The sequence below is a fragment of the Balaenoptera musculus genome, chromosome 4 (genome assembly GCF_009873245.2).
Source record: "Balaenoptera musculus isolate JJ_BM4_2016_0621 chromosome 4, mBalMus1.pri.v3, whole genome shotgun sequence".
Lineage (NCBI taxonomy): Eukaryota > Metazoa > Chordata > Mammalia > Artiodactyla > Balaenopteridae > Balaenoptera > Balaenoptera musculus.
In genome coordinates this window covers 37,151,232-37,173,308 of record NC_045788.1, presented here as the reverse complement: position 1 = coordinate 37,173,308, position 22,077 = coordinate 37,151,232, and the positions used below count along the sequence as shown (strand labels likewise).

The 22,077-nt window shown below is 36.9% G+C and overlaps 1 protein-coding gene across 7 annotated transcripts in view; it reads left to right on the top strand.

Annotated features, from left to right (window-relative positions):
* The window catches only part of VEPH1 (ventricular zone expressed PH domain containing 1), a 292,646-nt gene that overhangs the window by 5,505 nt on the left and 265,064 nt on the right, over positions 1-22,077 (top strand). For all 7 annotated transcript variants that reach the window (XM_036850356.1, XM_036850354.1, XM_036850355.1 and 4 more), the window contains exon 2: positions 2,432-2,726. In XM_036850356.1, the coding sequence (XP_036706251.1) occupies positions 2,589-2,726 (138 nt within the window). In that variant the 5' untranslated portion in view covers positions 2,432-2,588. The remainder of the gene's footprint in view (positions 1-2,431; positions 2,727-22,077) is intronic.

Genomic DNA, 22,077 nt, shown 5'->3' with positions numbered 1-22,077 from the left:
TGGGTCATCCTTGTAATGTAGAACATTTGGTACAAGTCTCCTCTCCCCCTCCTCCACCCCCGGATGTGTGAAAGTTTTCATGTATGGCTATGTGTTGAACAACAATGTTGCACATGGTGGACACACAAGAGTAACAGCTGCAGTTGGAAGCATGAGTGTGGGACTCCACACCAGGTGTCACTGCAAGTGTGAAAAGAAAAGAAGGAGCCCAGGAGAACCCTGTGGGTGCCCCTCTCTCCCAGCACGTATTTCTGCTCCTTCTCAGAGTTCCAGCTCTGCTACGTCTGGGGCAGCTCAATCTGCTTCCAGAAGTGCCTGATAGTGACCCACAAGCTGACTGGTCAAGGTGAAGTAATTTCCATCCAATACCTTATTTTCCTGAATATTATTTCACGGAGACTCTGTCATTGCAAATATCTGGGTGGGGGAGGGCGAGGGGAGCAGGGGAAAATTCAGGAAAACACTGGCCTAATTTTTCTTGTAGATATTGTAATTCACCCCTCCACATCTGCCAGGATGCAAAGGTACTCTGTAGGATCCTCACTCTCCTCTCTCCCCATCCCCTGAAACCTTCCCCACCCCTCTCGTTCTTTTCTCACCCTCTAAGCCTCTCTTCCTTGTGACCCTCCTGCTCTCTGGTTGGCCTAAATCCCAGGGTGTAGATGGACAAGGATGCAGGGTCAGTGTAGGAGGCAAGAGGAATTCATTTTCTTGCTTTATGACCCTACCCATATCTTCATCCTCAAATGTTACTCATGAGGTTTCCACTCCTAACGGTAGCCTCACGTGGAGCCTTATGTGTCATCATCAGTCCACAGCAGTTATGAACTGGGAGCCTAGCACGGGAGTCTCTGGGTCCAGATCCCAGCTCTCTAATCTACTAGCTATGTGGCTTAGACAAGTTATTTAATGCCTTGTGTTCCTCACCTGTAAAATAGGAATGAAATATCCTCATACAATTGTTATGAGGATTAAATGAGTTAATGTTTACAAAGCATCCAGGATCTGGCATATAGACAAGCATATGTAAGTACTGGGCGTCATTTTTCTAAAGCTGGTAGGTAGTGCAAAAGTTGCATGTAGGCAATACTACTCTTGAAATCTCTTCAATGGCCTATAAATTGCACCATTTGGAATACTACAGATAGCTTCTTTAGTTAAGTGCCTGATGAGGGATTTGGCTTGTGCTTCGAGAGCATGTTGTATGGAGAGTATGTATCTTTAAACTTTAAAACTGCTTTCGGCACAGAGAGGTGCTGCCACAGTGATAGCTCATGGCGGGACATCCAAGGGAGCAGCAGACTCTCCCTTTTCACACTCATTCTGGGGAGCACATTCAGACTGAAATGCTGGGCAGAATCGCTTATGTTACATAAATCACTCTCAGCTCTCACTCTTGGAACAAGTGGCTGCATTTGTAAGTTACCTGTATGTATGAGGTGACTCCACTCTAATGTAAACTTTGGGGGAACCCACTGGCCTGAGATCAGGAGAAGAGCACTGCCACAGCTACCGTGAGGCCTCGAAGAAGTCTTAAACCTCCCCAAGGTTATGAAATGACTGCTAAGGTCTCTACCAGGGCAAATGGTCTGTGGTTTTATTGGGCCCAGAAAGTAGCTGATGAGAATAATCAGTTATTTAATTGGTACCATTGCCTTACTCTCTGTGGGCTGTTAATTAAGTAAGAACTACAATGGGACTTTATTATTTCAACTTTGGGAATAGAGGGAGGATTGCCCGATCCTAAAACCCTTCCTCTTTAGCCTTCATTGCAACATTCTCACCTTCAAGCTCTGTGTTCAAGTTCACGCTCACGTGCTATAGAGATTCATCTTGTCTCATACTCCCAGGCAGAGTTCTTTATTTCATAGCCATTTGTTTAGAGAGTACATAAGAATAGGGCACCTTCTGGACTGAGGTTCAGGAAGCTTCTGTTGTCAATACAGCAAAGAAGCCCAGCCAAGAAGGTAAGTTAAGTATCAGTTTCCACATCCAGGAAACAGGCAGTGGGTCTAAAAGGTGTTTCCTGTGTTCTATCTTCCTTTCACTGCCCTTTTCTGTTTGGTTCCCATGGGAATCTGTTTGGGGAAAATATGGCAAGTATTGGGCATATTTGTTGCTGGTCCACTTGTTTCCTTGTGGCAGGGAGAGGAGAGGATATAGAAAGGATATAGAAAGGAGAAAAGTAGGGGATTTAAGCTGCTTTTTGAGGCTCAAATTAAATTCTGGAGAAATGTAATCATTTTTGACAGGACTCTTTGAGACAAAATACGGAAAGAGTCCTTTTGAAGATCATCAAGCCAGAATCTGTGATCCCATGCACATTTCCAAATGTCTTTGTTTTCCTCTCTCTCTTCTGGGCACCAAGTTCACATTCTGAGCTCATGCCATCCTACTAAAGGCTATCTTGTGTCATTTGTTTCTCTTGCAGAGAGTGTCAAAGAAGACCTCAAAGTCTGGAGAAAAATGACCTTTCAAGGAATACGAAGTCTATGTCCTGCTACATGTTTTTGTCTCACTAACCTCTGGTGACGGAGACACATGGTCCTGGGCCTGCAGACAGTCCATTGATTATCAGACTGCTCAGCATGCATCAACTCTTCAGACTGGTCTTGGGACAAAAAGATCTTTCACGAGCCGGTGACCTCTTCTCCTTAGATGACTCTGAGATTGAAGGCAGCCTGACAGAAGCCTTGGAGCAAATTAAAATCATCAGCTCATCTTCAGTAAGTAAACTCATTCTTAGACTAGACCCCTGAAATGACCTATTCTGGAGCTAAATGACTGTACGTATCCTGGGGAAAAAGATCTTTGCAGAGGAAAGAGGAAGGACCGCTCATGCTGGTCTCTCTTAACTCTTCTCTGTGGTTTAGCTGGCACCTAAGAAATAATACCAGGGAAGTCTTTGACTTGGGGAGCAACCAGACCACCTTCCGCCCATTCACAGAGACCAGAACTCTGGAAATTGCAGACCAGAGTGGAATTCTCACAAAAGGCTGTCAAAGGTTGTTTCTACATCCTTGAAATGACATGGAGAGGAGAGGGAGCAAATCTGGGGGAAAGGAGACCCACCAAGCTGCACGAGAGCATCAGTAAGCAAAGCAGGGTGTGAGATGGGGGTTAAATAATGAAAGAAGGCAAGGTGACACCTCCTGCCACACAGGTAATACGAGACCAGGACAACTATCACTCTGCTGCCACAAGTGACAGTTGCCCAGGGCTTAATAACGCTGATTCTGTTTGCTTCTGTATAATCTCCATTTTTTTAACCTTTCCTTTGATCCTTTTTCTACACCCTCCCCCCCCCCATTTAATTCAACTCACCCGTTATTAGCCCCCAGTGTGATCAGAAAAACTTAAAATCTCCATCAACCCTCCCATTCCTTCGCTTTTCCTCAGTGTCAAGATTATATATCCTGAAAGCACTTCTGAAAGAGAGTGTGTGTGGAGTGCCTGGCGTGGTCTGATGTTGACCTTCTTGACTGTGCTTGGAGGTTGGTCCCATTTCAAAGGCCAAGGCCACCAATTATCCCCTCCCATCCTCCCAGCTCAACAGCGTTTTTGCCAACACTTGGCACAAACACCCACCAGGCAAAGGAAAGAGACAGGACTGGAGCCATAAAATACTGAATAGCAAATATGTACATATTTCAGCGATAACAGCTTTCTTCTATGTCATAATGAAAAGATGCTTAAAAGGCACAGCAACCAGTGCTGCTTCCTCCTCAAATCTGTCAGCACGTTCTCTTGTTGGCTGCCATTAATGTGCCAAGTCCGCCCAGTGACAAGTGAAGTCACTGCCCAAACACTATTTTTTTCCCAGGTAATGTCTTTGACAGCCATTACGTGTCCAGAAAATTAATCAACTTAGTCTGACTCAGAAAACAAAGTATTCCTGGTACATTTCCGCTTTCTGGGTAGGATTTGTGTGCTATTTCCAGCAGTCCCTTCCTTCACACTCCTCTGAAAATAAACTGGCTGAATGTGCTACTGATTTTATCTAATCTAATGGAAAATATGTATATGTATATGCATATCTAGGTATCTGTATCTATATTTCCCTGAAGCCTATTTCCACTAGAGGTCACTAGTGTCAGTGATTTCTTCTGTTTCTTCATCAATTGCTTTGTCTCACAGATATCAAATTCAGAATTTCAGGACTGGTGAGTTCTATTATGTGTCCCCACTTTTAACCATTAAGGCTGGCATGTCCTTTGTCATCAAGAGCACTGTCCATACTTTAAGCCCTCCACTTAGCATCCCACGAGACTAGTAGGTCTGGAGAGCTAGTAGTTCTCCTGAGATCTTCATCTACTAATTTCTGTCACATCCCATTTCTTCCATTCTCTATCTGTAACCATGGCACAGAGTAGATAGGTGGCAGAATAAAAAGAATAATTTTTTTTAAGAGAAATCATGCAGATCTTCCAATTTTTAAATGCAGGGATCATGTTGATCAATCCAGTTTTGAAATTTGCTGATCAATCCTAGTTATAAACATGTCCCTGTTTGGCATTCCTTCCCACCTCTCCTCCTTTAAAAGCCAGTTCAAGTTTCATTATTCCTGAAATGATTTCTAGCGGTTCTAGTTCTTAGTGGTTGCCTCTTTCTAAAAGGACTCAATTGCCCTTTTGCATTATACTCTTTTCTTATAGAAAGTCATCTATTCATATATCCTCAAGTGCAATCTCTACATGGGGGAATCCGGGATCTGTTTTCAGCCTTCATATCTCTCGCTAAATTTCAAGCTCGTACTAATTGATAGCCATCACCTCAGATTCAATATATCTAAATTAGAAGTTGTCACCTTTCTTCCAGTTATACTACCCTTTTCCTAGATCTCCAGGTTTGAAACCTGGAGTCATTCTTGACCTCTTTCTCTCATTCTTGCCTTTTCCTGTAAATTCTGTAGGCACTGCATGAGAAATGCCTCTCATCTGCTGCTTCCCTTCCCTTCCTGCTGCTATCACCTTGGCTTAGGCTCTCAAACCAATTGATCTCCCTGCCTTTGGCCTTGCCATTCTCTAGTTCAATCTACTAACAGTTACCAGCTTAAATTTCCTAAGCCAGGTTTTATTACATGTCTCTCCATTGTTCAAAGTGTTTCCATGATGCCTCAATACCCATGACATTCAATGACCAATGCCAGTGATCAGTCCCCTGAACCACCATGCCTACTCTATGGTTACTTCCCTGTTAGCTGCATCCCATCCTTCCCTTATAACCAAGATCAGATAAATATTCCTTCTTAGGGCTTTCCTAATGACCCTGGATCTCAGTAATCAATTCCACTTCTCAATTCCTCTTTAGAAACATAGAACTGGAAGGACCTTCTAAACTGTCTTGTCCAACTTCCTTCCAGCACAGAAGTCCCTTCTCTAGGATTCTCGACAAATAGGTGGCCTCTCCTTCTGTTTTTGCAATGATGGGGACATAGTAGGTTTCTGATATTTTTTTCCTGCTCCTCCATTTTCCTTTGGTAAATTGCCCCTTCCCATCGCATGAAGCCTTCCCTGATGGGGCCTTGAGTCAAGGTTTTCTACTTTGCCTTTGCCAGGGAGCAGGGAAGGCAGGAGTGGGGACACCTGACCCAAGCTATGCCAATCAGATTTTCTTTCCCAGTAATTCTAGGAAAGAAATCAGCAAAGGGTGAGCTATCATGATGATGGTGTCCCAAAGAAACAGTCCTTGCTTTCTGTCCCTCTATGACTATAGCTGCCTCAGTCATTGCCTTTCTAAGGCTAGATACTACAAATTTCCCTTCAAATCTGCAAGCCACCTCATATCTTTTAATTATTTTATTTGTTTGTTTATTTTGCTACAGTTATCCCAACTTTTTCTGCTGCTTATGAACAAAGAGTCCTAACCGTCAAAGAGATAGCTGTCTCACTGTTGGAAGTTCAAATTGTTAGTGTGTTCCTCCTTTTGGCCTAATAAAATCGCAGTCTATGTATTTTCTTTCTACTATTCTTTGTTCTATTATCTGCCCTCAACAATCAAGAGAATCTAACCTCTGTTCCTACAAGAAGAACTTTAAACATGTGCAGATAGGTATCAGGTCTCACCTCTGGCTTCTCTTCCCAGCTGAATATCCTTATGTTTTTCCGTGACAAAGAAGGGCCTGTAGCAGAGACAGTTTACACCAGTCTCTGGTGTGGAAACTCAATTTTGTCAGTACATGAGAAATGCTATTTAAATCATGCTATCAGAAGTACGAAACATAATGGTGACTTAGTGATTTATAAAGAAAAGTATAACTCACGTCCGTCAGAATTACTGTGTGTTCCATGCTATTCTCCCCAACTCTATTTACTCAGTCTTTCTCTAGACAAGGAATATTATTACTGATCAGGCGTCTTACTCTTCTATTATAATCACATTTTAGCCCTACCTCCCTGAGATTGTATTTAACTTACCTGTAAAGTCACCCACGTATAGGTAGTGTCTTGCGTTAGCCCTGTAGTTAGCTAATCCCACTCATACAAGTGGGGTTTTTTTGTTTGTTTAATCCTCAAAGGGCAATCTTTTTTCCAGATTTTTGGAGGATGCCTCTTTGTAGCCTATGTTCTCAGAATTTTGGTTACCCTCCCCTGGAATCTTTTAAATTTATTATTGTAATTTATCATTGCCTGATACTTGAACCAATTGCTTGGAACAGTTGCTGATTCTAGTCAGATACTCTGTTGCTAAAACTTCTTTTCAATAGTAACATCACATAGTTGGCCACATTTATCCTTTGATGTGCCAAGACCCTCAGGTTAAATCAAGATTTGTAATTAGATAACTTGAAAAAAATGTTTAAGTATAGAATGTCACATTTTAACCACTGAAATAATATTCTTATCTTTAGGCCCTCATTCCAGAATGTTTATACCTTTTAAAAAACCATGATTCTGTCCAATATATTAGTTATCATTCCCAGCTTTGCAGAATCTGAAAATTCAGTAAGCAAGCCTTTAATCCTTCCCCCAAAGTCACTGATAAAACAATCGAATGTTACTAGGCTCTGCTCTGCAGTCCGTGCCCTCTTTTTCCATCAGTTACTCTAAAACAGAGCTGGAAAATATTTTATCCTCAGGCTTGATTTGAGAAAGTGACTTCTCACTCAAAATTCTAAGTTCCCAAATACACCTTCAAGTTTTGTCTTTTCATTTCAAGTATTATCTGGACTACCTAGGCTCCCTCTTTCCAGACTACCCAGGTGAGACTCTCTCCCTATCCATTCAGCCTCTTCTCATACTCTCAGCACCACCTTTCCCACGATGCTCACCCATGCCTAATCGATCTACCCGTCTTCCAGTCCTCTTTAATTTTTTTAACAATAAAAAAATGTTAGGTACACAAAAATCACCAAATTTAAGAAATTAAATAAAATTGTTATCACCTGCATGTGTCTCTCTAACCCAATGCTCCTCCCTTTCCTCTCTTAAGGAAACCAATATCCTGTTGTGGTATTTACCCATATGCATTTTTATTTCTTTGCTACATATGCATGGCTCAAAAATGATTTATAGCACTGTAGTTCATGTTTTTAAACTTTATATAAATAGTGTCATAAGTCTCAATATTATGTTTTTGAGGTTTATCTATGTCAGTACATGTAGTTCCAATTCTTTTGTTTTCAGTGCAATAGTGTATTCCATCAAATGACTATGCCACAATTTATTTATCCAGTCTTTTTTTTGATGGACATTCACTATTTTAACAGTGCTGCAGCGAACATTCTTATAATTAACAATTTTGGCAAATGTGCTTCATATCTAGTGTACACAATCAGTAGTGAAACAACTAATTTTGGGGTTTTGTGTACTTTCAATTTTCTGATAAACCACCAAATTGCTCTCCAATGTGGTTTTACCAATTTACACTCCCATCAGACATGTACAGTATGAGAGTCCCAGTGGCTTTATTTCCTGATCAATGCTTGCTTTTATCAGATTTTTAAAGTGTCAGTTTAAGTGAAGCAGTGTCTGATTGTTATTTAAACTCTCACTCCTCTCATTATTAGGGAGTCTGACCATTTCTTCATATGTTTATTTGCTATTTGCCATTTGAGTTTTCTTTTCAGTAAAGCACCTCTTTATGGTTTGAGTTTTTTTTTTTCCTTTCCATTTTTCTCTTGAGGTTTAAAAAGAATCTGTTCTTGTTAAAGGAGATTTTTTGTATATTTTTCTACAAATCCTTTGTCACTTTGTGCATGTTGCAGGTCTCTTACTCCAAATATAGCTTGCCTTTTACTGTAACATCTTGATATCCGATAGGATGAGTATCCTCCAAACTCTTTCTTTAAAATTGTTTTGATTCATTTCTGTTCTTTAATAATTTTGTATTAAGCTTCTCAATTTTCATGAATAATTCTGTCAGTATCTTGATTGGAATTTCATTATATCTATAGATTAATTTGAAGAAAATTAACATCTTTATGGTACTGTTTTCTTATCTGTAGATAATGTTCATCTGTCCATTTATTTAGATCTTCTTCAATATCTTTCAATAAGGTTTTAGTTTTTTTCCTTAAGGCTCTTGAGTGTTGTACATTTTTTAAAATTTATAAATATTTTACGTTTTTAGCTGAAGTTATAAATGGTACCCTTTTAAAAAATTATATTTTCCAACTATTTTTGAGGTGATAATAGCATAAATGACACTTGTATAGTAATATCATGTCCAGTAAACTCCTTCAACTCTCTTATTGCTTATAAATTTTTTCCATTTATTCAACAAATATTTATTAGATACCTACTACGTTCCAGACACTTCTATGCTGAGGACATAGGAGTAAGCAAAATAGACCAAAAAAAAAAAACACCAAAAAACTCTGCCTTCATGCATTTAATTGGGTGAGGCAGAAAATAAAAGAAATAAGGAAAATATGTAGTATAGTAGAAAAGGATAAGTGCTATGTAGAAAAATAAAACAGAATGGGGACATAAAATTGGAGGTTTGAAATTTTAAGTAGAGCAGACAAGGCAGGCCATACTAAGAAGCTGACATTAAAGCAAAACTTGAAGGAAATGAGGGAGCATTACCTGTGGCTACCTGCAGGAAATCATTTCAGGTAGAGGAACCATCAAGTACAAAGGTCCTTAAGTTGAGGGCAGCCTAGAGTTTTTGAGGAACAGCAAGGAGGTCAGTGTGCTTGCAGCAGAGGGAGCAAAGTGGAAAGATCATAGGAGATCGGGTCAGAAGGAAAGGGCAGGCTGGATCACATAGGTCCTTGGGCAGAGAGTTGGAGAGTTCTGACCAGAGAAGTAACATGATCTGACTTTCCTTTTCCTGTTTTGAAAAGAGTCTGCAAAAAGGCAAAAGTGGAAACAGGGCGGCCAATTAACATGCTTCTTCAATAATCCAGATATAAGAAACAACAGAGACTCCTGGAGCAATAGAGGTGATAAGAAGTGTTCAGATCCTGGATATATTTTGAAAGTGGTACAAACAAGATTCGTTGATATGGGTACGGCATGTAAAAAGAGAGAGAGAAAGGACTCGAAGATTTTTGGCCTCAAAAACTAGAATGATAAAATTGTTGTTAAGTAAAATGGAGAAGACTGGGAGGAACAGATTTGGGGGAGAGGTAGAAAGGGATCAAGAGTTCTTTGGACACGTAAAGTCTGAGCTGTCAGACATCTGAGCAGAGATATAGTGTAGATAGCTGGATATATGAGTCTGTAGTTGAGGAGAAGTCTGGGCTGGACATTTTAATTTTGGAACTCAGCAGCCTTGAGACTTGATGGGATCACCAAGGGAGTGAGTGTAGACAGAGAAGAAGAAAGTCCAAAGGCTGAGTCCAGCGCACAAAGATCAAAAAGATGATGAAAGAGGACGAGTAAAGTAGACTGAGAGAAAGGTCCAGTGAAAGAGGAAGAAAGTCAGAAGAGCATGATGTCCTGAGAGCCAAGTGGACACTATCAAGGACAGAGCGATGTCAAATGCTGCTCATAGGTCAAGTGAGATGAGGACTGAGAACTGACCATTATTCCAGCACATGAAGGTCATTGTGACTTGACAAAAACAGTATCATTGGGTAGAGAGGAGTGAAAACTGGACTGGAGTTTAAGACAGAATGGGAGGAGATTTGGAGAAAATGAGCCGTGACAACTCTGGGCATTTTCCTACCAAGAGGAACAGGGAAATGGAGTGGTAATTAGAAAGAATTAGGGAGTCCAAGAAAGGATTTTTTTAAGAAAAGAGAAGCACATTCTTTGGAATTTTTTATATATACAATCATTATCTTAAAATAATGATGGTTTTGTTTCTTTCTTCTCAATTCTTATGCCTTTTATTTGATTTCTCTGTCTCCTTGTCCTGACTAGCTCTAGAGAAAAATGTTGAATAGAATAGGAATAGCCTATATACTTTTTTCCTTCTTTAAAGGAAGCTTTCTGACTTTGCAATGTAAGTATAATGTTTGCTCCAGGCTTTTGGTTAATACCTTTTGTCAGATTAAGGAGGTTCCCTTTTATTCGTATTTTTCTAAGAACTGTTAAAGTTTATCAACTGCTTTTTCTGCTCTTTCTAGATAATCCGATTTTCCCTTTTAATCTGTTAATGTGGTGAACTGCAGTAATAGATTTTTAAACTATAAAGCCATTGTTGCACTCCTGGGATAAAATAAAATTTTACATTTATTTTAATACATTTCCTGATTTGGTTTCATATTTTTAAAGGAGTTTTGGAACTGTAAGCTTGGCCTATAATTATCCTTTCTTCTACTAATTTTACCTGGCTTTGGTATCAAAGTACAAATACTAGTCTCATAAAATGAGTTGGGAAATATCTCCACATTTCTATTATATACAACAGTTTTATAAGGTGGTGATGATCTATTCCTTGATCTCATAGAACACCCTCGGGGCACCACGAGTTTGTTTGGTTGGTTTTCTGGGGTAGATTTTTGAGGTACTGATTCAATTTCTTTGAAGAAAATGGAAGGATTTTTGCTTTAGTCACTTTTGGTAAAATATAATTTCTAGGAAATTGTACATCTTATCTGAGTTTTCAAATTGATTGGCATAAAAATGTTTGCATTATTTTGTGTGTGTGTGTGTGTGTTCTGCTGCATCTGTATTTAAATGCTCTTTTTCACTGATATTTTCTTTTATCAATATTTTTAGAGTTTTGTCTTTTTTTAAAGCTTTTAGCATCTATATAGGATCTTTCTTTCTATTAATTTCTTTTTTAAGGTTTATGATTTTCCTCTTTGTTCTTTCTCTGGTTGTATTCTGCTTTTTTTTTTTTTTAACTTATCTCCTCAGTTGTATGATTAGTTTATTGCTTTTTTTACTTTCTTATTTTTTAATATAAGCACTTAAGATGATAGATTTCTTGCTAAGTACCACTTAGCTTCATCCTACAAGTTTCTGAGACATAGTATTTTCATTATGAATTCTAAATACTTTATTGATTGTGATTTCCTCTTTGAATCATAAGTAAGTTAGAAGGTTGTTCTTTAATGTCCCAAAGAATATTTGTAATCTTGTTGAGTTAAAATTTAACTGCATTGTAGTCAGAGAATGTTAACTGCATGATACCAATTGTTCGGAAATGGTTGACTTGCTTTGTAGCATAGCTTATGGCTAATTTGTGTACATAGTAATAGCTAATGCTTATGTAGCAGTTGCTTTGTTCCAGGAACTGTTCTAAGAGCTTATTACAAGTTAATATGCTTATTCCTTTCTAAACTTTTGAGATAAATATACTAATATTATCCCCATTTTATAGATGAGGAAACTGAGACACAGAGAGTTTAATAATTTCACTTGTCCAAGATTATATAGCTAGTAAATTGTAGAGCCAAGAATCAAGTTCAGAGAGTCTGGCTTCAGAAACTGTTCTTAGCACCACACTATACTGCCTGCCTCTTTACATGTTTCATATGTGCCCAAGAAGAATGCATATTTTCTAATCATTGAGCATAAGACATTAAGCTTGTCAATTAAAGAATTCTTGTTAATTATGTTGTTCAAATTTTCTATAGCCTCAATAAAATTGTTTTTGCTTGGACTGCCAATTGCTAAGAGAAGTGTTTAAAAATTTAAAATTTCTATTTCTAGACTCTTAGTAGTTACCTTTAAAATTTTAGCAAACATAGTCACTATATTTCATCAATTCTAAGATACTTTTCACATATCTATATCTCTGAAACAAGTATACATTTTATAATTTATTGCAATCTGACAGTTGCTATGGGCAAGGCAATAGGCATAATATAGTTGTCATTGCCCACGTATGCATGAACTTATCATAGCTTTGCATATTGTTAACATTCCAACTGACTTATGTGCATTATTATTACCAACATTGAGTTAAATATACATTTAAAATGTTTCAAAACTTCTAAATATAATGTGGCACTGAAACAAAAACTTATTAGCAATGCAGAAAGGCATGGAAAGAGAGGACCAGGGTATAAATTTTATATTAGTGAATGAAATATTCATCACTGGGGGCAAGATAGAAATTCCATCTTTTCTTGCAAAACAGTAACCGAGAACTTTATGGAACCTAAAACAAAACAAAATAAAAACACCTTTTTATTATTGAGGTATTTGTAAAAGATTGCCTATTAAAATACAGTAAGTAGTGCAACTGAAAGCAGAAGAAACAGGCAATTCCCTTAGAATAGATGAAAGAAATTTCAAAGAAATGAATTCATGTCATGCATAAGATTTTCTTTGAGGCATGATGTAACTCACAATTAAATGGCACATTTTTCTCTTTCTTCATAATGGTAGGTCTTATAATTGACATCTTCTTACATTTGATAAATTATAATGAATTTGTCTAAAGTTATGCAGTGGCTCTATTCTCCTCCTATTACCACAAGGAAGTTGGAATACTTTAATACTCATCTTACATATTCTTAAGCAGCACTTTTATTCTACCTTGTTTAATGCCCTCAAAACTATTCTTTAAAATTACTGATTTGTTTTTTTAAATTCAGCCAATGCTTACTTTGAGTACCTAAGATACTGTTTCTTTTCTCACCATTCTTTTTTTTTTATTCTCTTCCTCTTTTTTTTTTTTCCTTTTGAATCCAAATTCCTACTTTCTGAAGTATGCATTTTAAAGCCCCTTCAGTGAAGGTCTGTTAGTAATAAACCCTCTCAATGTTTGTTTTTCTGTTTTTCAGACTTTTTGTCTTTATTTTGCCCTTAATTTTGAATAATTACCTGGATATAGATTTCTAGATTTGTAGTCTTTTCATTCCTCAGTAATCTATACTATTGCTGTTGTGAAATCTGCCATCAGTTTGTCATTCCTTTATACATAATCTACTTTTTTCTATTTTAATATTTTCTCTGTGTCTTTGGTGTTATACGTTTTCACTATTATGTGTCTAGATGTGGTTTTATTTGTGTATTTCTACTTAATCCTCATTGTGTTTTGTGTTTTTGAGTTTTATGCCTTTTATCAAACTTGGAAAGTTCTTAAATATTATATCAAATATTGCCTTTTCCATCTAATCTCTCCTTCTGGAAATCCTATTTATTTACTTATTTACGCATTCCACAAATATGTTTTGAGTACCTACTATCTTCCAGCAATGTTTTTAGATATTGGGAATATAATGGTAAACAAAGCAGACAAAAAGCATTGCCCTCATATCCTTTATATTCTATGCTATTTTATCCATGTCTTTCTTTTTTTTTTTTTTTTTTTTAAATTAATTAATTAATTAATTTGGCTGTGTTGGGTCTTCGTTTCTGTACGAGGGCTTTCTCTAGTTGTGGCAAGCGGGGGCCACTCTTCATCGCGGTGCGCGGGCCTCTCACTATTGCGGCCTCTCTTGTTGCAGAGCACAGGCTCCAGACGCGCAGGCTCAGTAGTTGTGGCTCACGGGCCTAGTTGCTCCGCGGCATGTGGGATCTTCCCAGACCAGGGCTCGAACCCGTGTCCCCTGCATTGGCAGGCAGATTCTCAACCACTGCGCCACCAGGGAAGCCCCATGTCTTTCTTTTTAATCGTGGTATAACTGACATATAACATTATGTTAGTTTCAGGTATACAACATAATGATTTGATACTTGTATGTATTGCAAAATGGTCACCACAATAGGCCTAGTTAACATCCATCACCATCAAAGTTACAAATTTTTCCCCTGTGATGATAGTTAATAACACTGTATTGCATATTTGAAAGCTACTGAGAGAGTAGATCTTAAAGGTTCTCATCGCAGGAAAAAAATGTTTTGTAACTCTATGTCTCTTCATCTTTTATATTTTCCATCTCTATGTGATACTTTGTTTTTTCGTTTCCTCAGCTCTATATTCCAATCCATTGAGTCTTTGGGGGTTGGAATTTGGTTGCCATCCAAGTTTCATCTGGTTTCCATTCTAAGTTTCATTCGGTTCTTTTTGACATCTTTCAGGTCCTTTTTAAAGTGACTTGGTCTTTGTTCATAAAAATAATTTTCCTTTATACACTGAATCATTTTGAACATATAATTGCATAATTTGAGATCAATAATTCTATTACTTAAAATTTTTGAGTATCTAATCTGCTTATTAGAGACTCAGTCTCTTATTTCCTTGAGTGTTTTATAAATATGAAATTTTTAGTTGTGTTTAAATAAGGATTTTACTTGTGTGAATACTGAATTGCTTGAGGGTTGAGTGTTTTATCACTCAAAGTAGTTTTATACTTGCTTCTGCTGGGAACCCCAGTGATATTATCATCTCTGGGACAGCTTTTGGTTTTGTTGTTGTTGTTAGTGTTAGTGTCTTGACTTTGGAGATTCTTGGAATGGTAAAATAAATGAGGTATGCATATAGGTGTGGTTTTTAAAGTGAAAAGAGTGATACAAATATAAAGGATTATCAGTATGGATGCCAATGTAGAATGTGACTATAACCGAGGAGTAACTATGTCGTCTTTTTTGTGCTGTATGTTATTTAGTGGTCGTGGAATAAATGTATAAAAATTGTAACCATAGAAGGCAGTATCTGTAATTCTCTGTAAGCTATAAACCCAAGGCTGGGTTTAGGGTTCTGGTATCCTTAAGAGAAATAATAAACAGTAATAGCTAACCTTTATCTGTACTTACTATGTGCCACACACTGTTGTAAATCCTTTCCCTGTATGTTAGCTCATTTAATCCTCACAACTATGACTATAGGAGGTAAATATTAATAATATTCCAATTTTAAAGATTAGGCAACTGAGTTATAGAGAGAGAAGTGATTGCCCAAGATTGCGGAGCTGATAAGACCAGAACATAACTTTGAGCTTGGGCAGTCTGACCCAAGAGCCCATGCTCGTAACCACTATGTTATACTGTCTCTAAAGGGGAAGAGAAATGGTCCATCCTTTGCCATAAGATGTCTCCCTTCTTCTCTCTTTCTACTTTCATGCCAAAATCCACTCTTTCATGCTTCTACTTTCATGCCAAATCCACTCTTCCCACCACTAACCATTTTATTTCAGAGGTTCCACATTCCCTTTTGCCAGTGGGCCATTCCTTGAAGACTGCTTGCAGCATAGAAAAGGGTGACTGAAAGGTTAATGGATGTTGATGTGGAGGTGTAGTGTCTATGGCTGAGTGAGAGTGATCCATCCTGATAACTAGACCTGGAGCAGCACAATGCGCGGCTCTTTCATTGTCCTACTCCTCCATTTTGACATGCCCACCACTTTAGGATAAATTACTTTAAAAGTGACAATGACCAGGTCACTGTGAGAATGAATCTCTAAACTCAACTTGATGGGTTTGCTATTAAATAGATCTGGTCCTTGGAAGATGTTCATTTTAATATGCATGGGTACTAACCCAATGTTGTGCTCAAGCATAAACACATACATATGAACACACATATATTTCATAAGAACAGGGTGTTTCCTGGAATGTGAATAAGGAAAACCCTAACTTCAAAGCTGATTCTTCACCAAAAAGCTTTAAACTATTCAATTACATCATTAAAAGAATTAAAAAGGTTGGTTTTTTTTGTTTTTTGTTTTTGTTTGTTTGTTTTGCTTTGTCTTTTTGAATATCTGCTGAAGGAAGCAGTTAACTACTAATTCAGGTTTTTCCCTTTACTGGAGGAAATCTCCTTTTTAGAGAATAAATTTTTCTTCATGTCATACATAGGAATTTGAATATATAAAATTTCCAGTTGAAAAATCTCTTTATTTTTAGTGAAGTGGTATGAAATAAGAAATTATTAGCTTCAAGAGGTTCACAGTAATAAGAAGGTTCCTAACTGACACACCTATACCTAATATATTAACATATCAGCTGAATTTACGACCACTGTGAAGTGATTTATCCTTATAGACAGCTGCTCAACTTTGCTAGTTAGAAATCTTCGAATATATGCCTTTGGGTCAACAACCTCACTGACACTATTCTGTTCACTCCAGCCTCATTCCAAGGCACGTTTTTCAAAATTTCCTAATAATTCAGTACTCTCTTAGCATGGAAGTTATTGAACCTTTGTGTTCATGAACCAAGACACATATATATGCCATGTGCTTTCATTGATTTGCACCTTCAACTTTTACTGAGGCTTGTTTCATTCAAATGAAAATCTCTTTGCTATTTGTTGTTAAATGATTGTTTAGGCATGGTTTACTACATTTCTCAATGTCATCTATATAAGTTCTGTGGTAACTGGGTTCCAGGGACCCAATTTAAAATGACTGCTCCAAGAGAGAAACAAAATCTTGGGTGAGGCCATTTCCTTTGACCAAGGACAGTTTTGGCAGGCAGACTTGGCTATGAACCAGCTGAGAAAATGAGTGTCTTTTTCCTGGCAGGGGATTTGGCAGTGTAGCATAGTCTCCACCACAGTCTATCCCTGGCACCATGTGAATCTATTTGCTTTATGTAATAATTTCTTCCCATACGGAAACAGCTTCTCGGAGATGCTGATTGATCTCTACCACTCCAGCTGGTATCAGTGCTGCAACTGGTACTCATCGTCTCAGTGGTAGGCTGAATAATGGTTCCCCAAAGATGTCCACATCTTAAACTCCAGAACCTATGGATTTTATCTTACATGGCAAAAGGGATTTTTCAGATGTAATATAGGTCAGGATCTTGACATGGGGAGATTGTTCTCTATTATCTGGGTGGGCTTGGTATAATCACAAGGATCCTTGCAGTAGGCAGGCAAGAAAGTCAGAGGCAGAAGAAGGAGATGGAATGATGGAAGTGAGGTTGGAGTGATGTACTTTGAAGATGGAGGCTCATGGAAGCCATGAGTCAAGGAATGCACATAACTTGTAGAAGCTAGAAAAGAAAATGCATTGGATTCTCCCCTCAGAGCCTCCAGATGAACTATCCGTGCTTTAGCCCAATGAGATTCATTTTCAACTTTTTACCTCCAGAACTGTAAGAAAATTAATTTGTCAACACAAATTCTTGAGCCTCTAAATATGTGATAATTCATTACAGCAGCAACAAGAAAGCTGATACAGTCTTCCTCCTCTACCACCTAGTCTAGATTCTCCTCACCTTCAGCTAGCACCTCTGCTGATTTAAGTTGCTTCTTAGTTGGGTGACTCAGATGCTTTTTCCTGAGGGATCTGAGACCCTGGTCTCCATGCCCTTCTTAGGCTGCGACTACTCCATTGTCCATTTACATCAAAATTGGGCAAGGGAGTGCCTACAGATGCCCCACTGTGTAACAGCAGCCCAACCTCCTCCTAATGCTGTGGCCAATTACCCTTGCCAGGATGGCAGCTCTTTTTGTTTTCTGCTGGTCTCTTGACTCGGGAACCTGGAGTGACTGGGTTCCCAGGCTCGTGTATTCTACCCATAGTGAATTCAACACCATGCAATGGTCATTATTTTAGCATGTATGTATGTATATATATTGCTTATTGGAGAATGGTGGCCCATTCATATAGAGTATTTGGCTGAGTTGCTCCTTCAAAAGCCTATTCTATTGATCTATTAGTCCAGCAGTTTCAGGTGGTATGTGATAAGAACAAGTGATAGAATCCCATGATCATGTGCCGACTGCTGAACCTCCTTGCTGTAAAGTGGTTCTTTGGTCAGATACAATGTTTTGTGGGATCCTGTGTCAGCAGATCACATACTCTGTGACCCCTTAAACAGTAGTTGAGGCTTAAGACCTGGGGGCAGGCAAGGCAAACTCAAACTCTGATTACATCTATTCAATAGGTATTGATGTCTTTTCCAGAGTGGAAAGACCTAAAGTAAAAAAACTGCCATCAAATGATTGATTGGTTTCCTTGAGGGACAGTGCCATTTTGGGGGCTCAGCATTGACCTCTGTTGCCAGCAGATTGCACACTTAGGCAATGACAATAATAACAAGATCAACCTTGGTGAATAGGAGCTTATGCTGGTGGGTGATGCCTAGCTTATATCCCAATGCTACTCCATTCATGCACCCACTGGATCACACTGTAGTGGCTATGATAAAGCTGATGTCATCTAAGCCATTCTATCCACTTGTTTTTTTAGTGCCTCTTCTGTGGTTAATGCTCTCATGGGCATTAAAATGGGATAAAAAAGATATCTACACTTTGTGCCAAATTCCATGTATCGAACCACATGTTTCTTACTCAGAGTTCCTTATCTCTGATCTCTCAATCTTCCTTCTTCCAGGCCCTTGGCCATTCAGCCAAGCCATCTGCCACCACTCATGATTCTTAGCTCTTACCTGTACATTCCTTTTTCCATACAAAGTTAAGGACCAAGTGCACAGCCTGAAGTTCTGTCCATTAGGAGAATTTTCTCTTATTGTTGTCATTCAAGGTCTACTTCTAAGTAGGTCTACACTGTAACAACAGTTAAATTTTGACTTCCGTCCACATACTGAGCTAACCATCAGTAGTCCAAGTTCAGATGTTTTCCTACTCTGTCAGCAGATCATAAGGGAACCTCCCATATGACTGTGTCCTGGAGGTGTCATTTCTATAGTAGTAGATGACACAGGAGTCTAGGTTACCTGTTCATACAGCTTATTTGTGCCTTCTGGCTTTGTTTGTGTCTAATCCAAGATGTGTCACTTCCTAGCAAAATAACTGAACTCCAAAAGTTAAGAAAAAACAAAATCATAGTACAAAATAATATGACATATTAAGATCAAATATATCTATCGTATCATTTCATCTAAATGGTCAAACTTGTCTGTTATAAGAAAAAGACTTTTAGATAGGATCACAAGGCAAAAGCTAACAAATAAGAGACATATATTAAATAAAATGATTTAGAAAATGTAAAAATAAAAAGATGAAAAACAATAATTTACTTGATTAAAGTACATATTAAAATTAATTCAAATTAAAGCAAATCCTTTTGATGTTTACAGCAAAACCATATACCACATATTCAAACCTAATATGAGTTTATTATTATTTTTTTGTACCATGCTAAGTTACCAAATAAAGCACATGAAATGACACTTTGAGAAAGAAAGTCAACACTGAGTCAAAATTAATCCTCTTTGCTGAAAGTTCTGAGAAGCAGTTTGTCTGCATATCTGCTAAAGCAGGGCCCTCTGTTCTCAAATGAAGATCTGTGAACTCTGCATGTAACCCCACTATGTTTAAAAAAGAGTGGATATATGTATATGTATAACTGATTCACTTTGCTGTACAGCAGAAACTAACACAACATTGTAAATCAACTATACTCCAATAAAAATTAATTTTTAAAAAGTGCTGTTTAAGACAGAATGATTTGGAATTATATGATGATCAAGTACTACCTTCTTATTTTTGTATAACCTATATACTAGGCATATCTTCAGCTATTAAGAAGCACTGAATAATGACTACTAAATTGTTTTATACAAAGTTATATTAACAGCCATTCATTTGATGTAAATCAATGTAAAAGTATGTAAAAGAAATGTTAAAAATAAGGATAAAATAAGCAAATGATGTTAGGAAAATGCAAACCAAAAGAAAGAACTCATGATCTTTATATCAGACAAGGAAAAACGTATGCCAAAAACATTAAATGAGACAAAGAAAGACAATTTTTATGACAAAGGATTTGGTTCACAAGTTATAAAGATTAAGAATGTCTATGCATCAAATTATATAGCAACAATATTCATAAAATGAAAACTTTAGGAGATATCAGGAAAAAAAGATAAGATACATTAGTTGTAGGAAATTTTAATTCACTTCTCTTGGGCCATAATACCTGAAAGTAAAAAAAATTTAAGTAAGGCTATAAGAAAGATCTTCCAAAATCTTTTCATGAAATTGTCACAAAGTTGGTATGAAACCTGACAAAGATAAAGACAAAACCCTCAAATATTGATGCAAAATTATTAAATAAAATATTAATAAACCAAACCCAGTAGCACATTAAAAAATTAATTTCCCAGGATGCAATGGGATATATTCCAGGAATGCAAAGATAACTGACATTAGGAAATTTGTGTCTATAATTTATCATATTAATAGATCTAAGGGCAAAAATAATATATCTATAAATTCTAAAAAGGCATTTAATGAAATTCATTATCCATTCTTGATTAAAAGATAAATTCAATAGAATAGGAATAGATTGGTACTTTCTTAACATTATAAAATATATCTTAACATTATAAAAAAACAGCATAATGCTTACTAGAGAAATTCTAGGAGTATTTTCATTAAAGTTAGGAACTGTACAAGACTTTCTAGTATAATGTAATTATTTTACATTTTTCTAGAGATTCTAGCCAAAACAATTAATAAGAAGATAAAATTAGCAAAAAGTTTAAAAAGGAGGAGGTAAAATTACCATCTTTTGCAAATAACATGAGAACATATCTGGAAATTCAAGAGGATCAACTGAAAACACTCTAACATTAAAAGAATTCAGTGAACTGGTAGGGCATTAAATTAGTGTTCAGAAATTGGTAGATTTTATATAACAATAACCAGTTAGTGGAAATAGTCACCAAGAAGAACCAATTTAGAATGTCAACAGAAAGATAAAGTATCTAGATATATAAATAATCTGCATGAATAAATGTGCATACTCTAGATTAAGAAATCTTTAAAATCTTTCTGAGGGACACAAAAGTGGACTTGAAAAGTAGAGAGGCATGCTATGTAGGAAACTCAGTATCATAAATATGTCAGTTATCCCTAAATTAATCGAAATATTTTAATAAAAACACCATCAGAAATTTTCTTTCTGAACTAGACAAGCTGATTCTATAGCTCGTCTGTGTAGCAGTAGTAGTAGTCACAGTAGTGATAATAACAACCAAGAAAAAATATAAAACAGAAGAGTAATGGAGAGACACCAATCTACTTCCACTTATAGGAATTTGTTCTATGCACATGCTCCTGTAAGTGTGAAGTAACTTGCATATGAGGTTAGACAATGCAACATTCTTCATAATTCCAAAGACTGGAAACTGCCTAAATGTTCATCAATAAGAGGCAAATTAAATACACTATGGTACCTCCTTACATTGGAATACTATCCTACCATAAACGTGAATGGCGAAACTCTTCATATGTTAGTTTGAAAAGATCTCCAAGATTCAGTATGAAGTGAGAAAGCAAGATGCAGATGTGTATGTCCATTATGCTACCATTTGTTTGTAAAATAAGGAGTGGGGGAGTATATATGTGTATGTATGTATGTGTATCATATATTTCTCTACGTACATATGTACATTTGCTTGAATATGTATATAAAATCTTTGGAAGGATACACAAGAAAGTAATAACTTGGTTCTTTGTGGGAGGGTAATGAGTAGGGGAAAAGGGAGACTTTTTTCTTATTTCCTATTTTTTAAATTAAATTTTAAATTAAGATTCATAAATATATTTTTTCACATAAATTTTGAAAATTAGTGCCAACAAAATCTTCTTTCCTATTCAATTAAAACCAATGAGAATATTATGCTTAGTGAAATAAGTCAGAGAAATACAAATACTATATGATATCACTTATATGTGGAATCTAAAAAAATAAAACAAATGAATGTATACAAGACAGAAACAGACTCACAGACATAGAAAACAAACTTGTGGATATCAAAGGGGAGAGGGAAGAAGGGAGGGACAAATCAGGGGTATGGGATTAACAGATATAAATCACTATATATAAAACAGATAAGCAACAAGGATTTACTATATAGCATTATA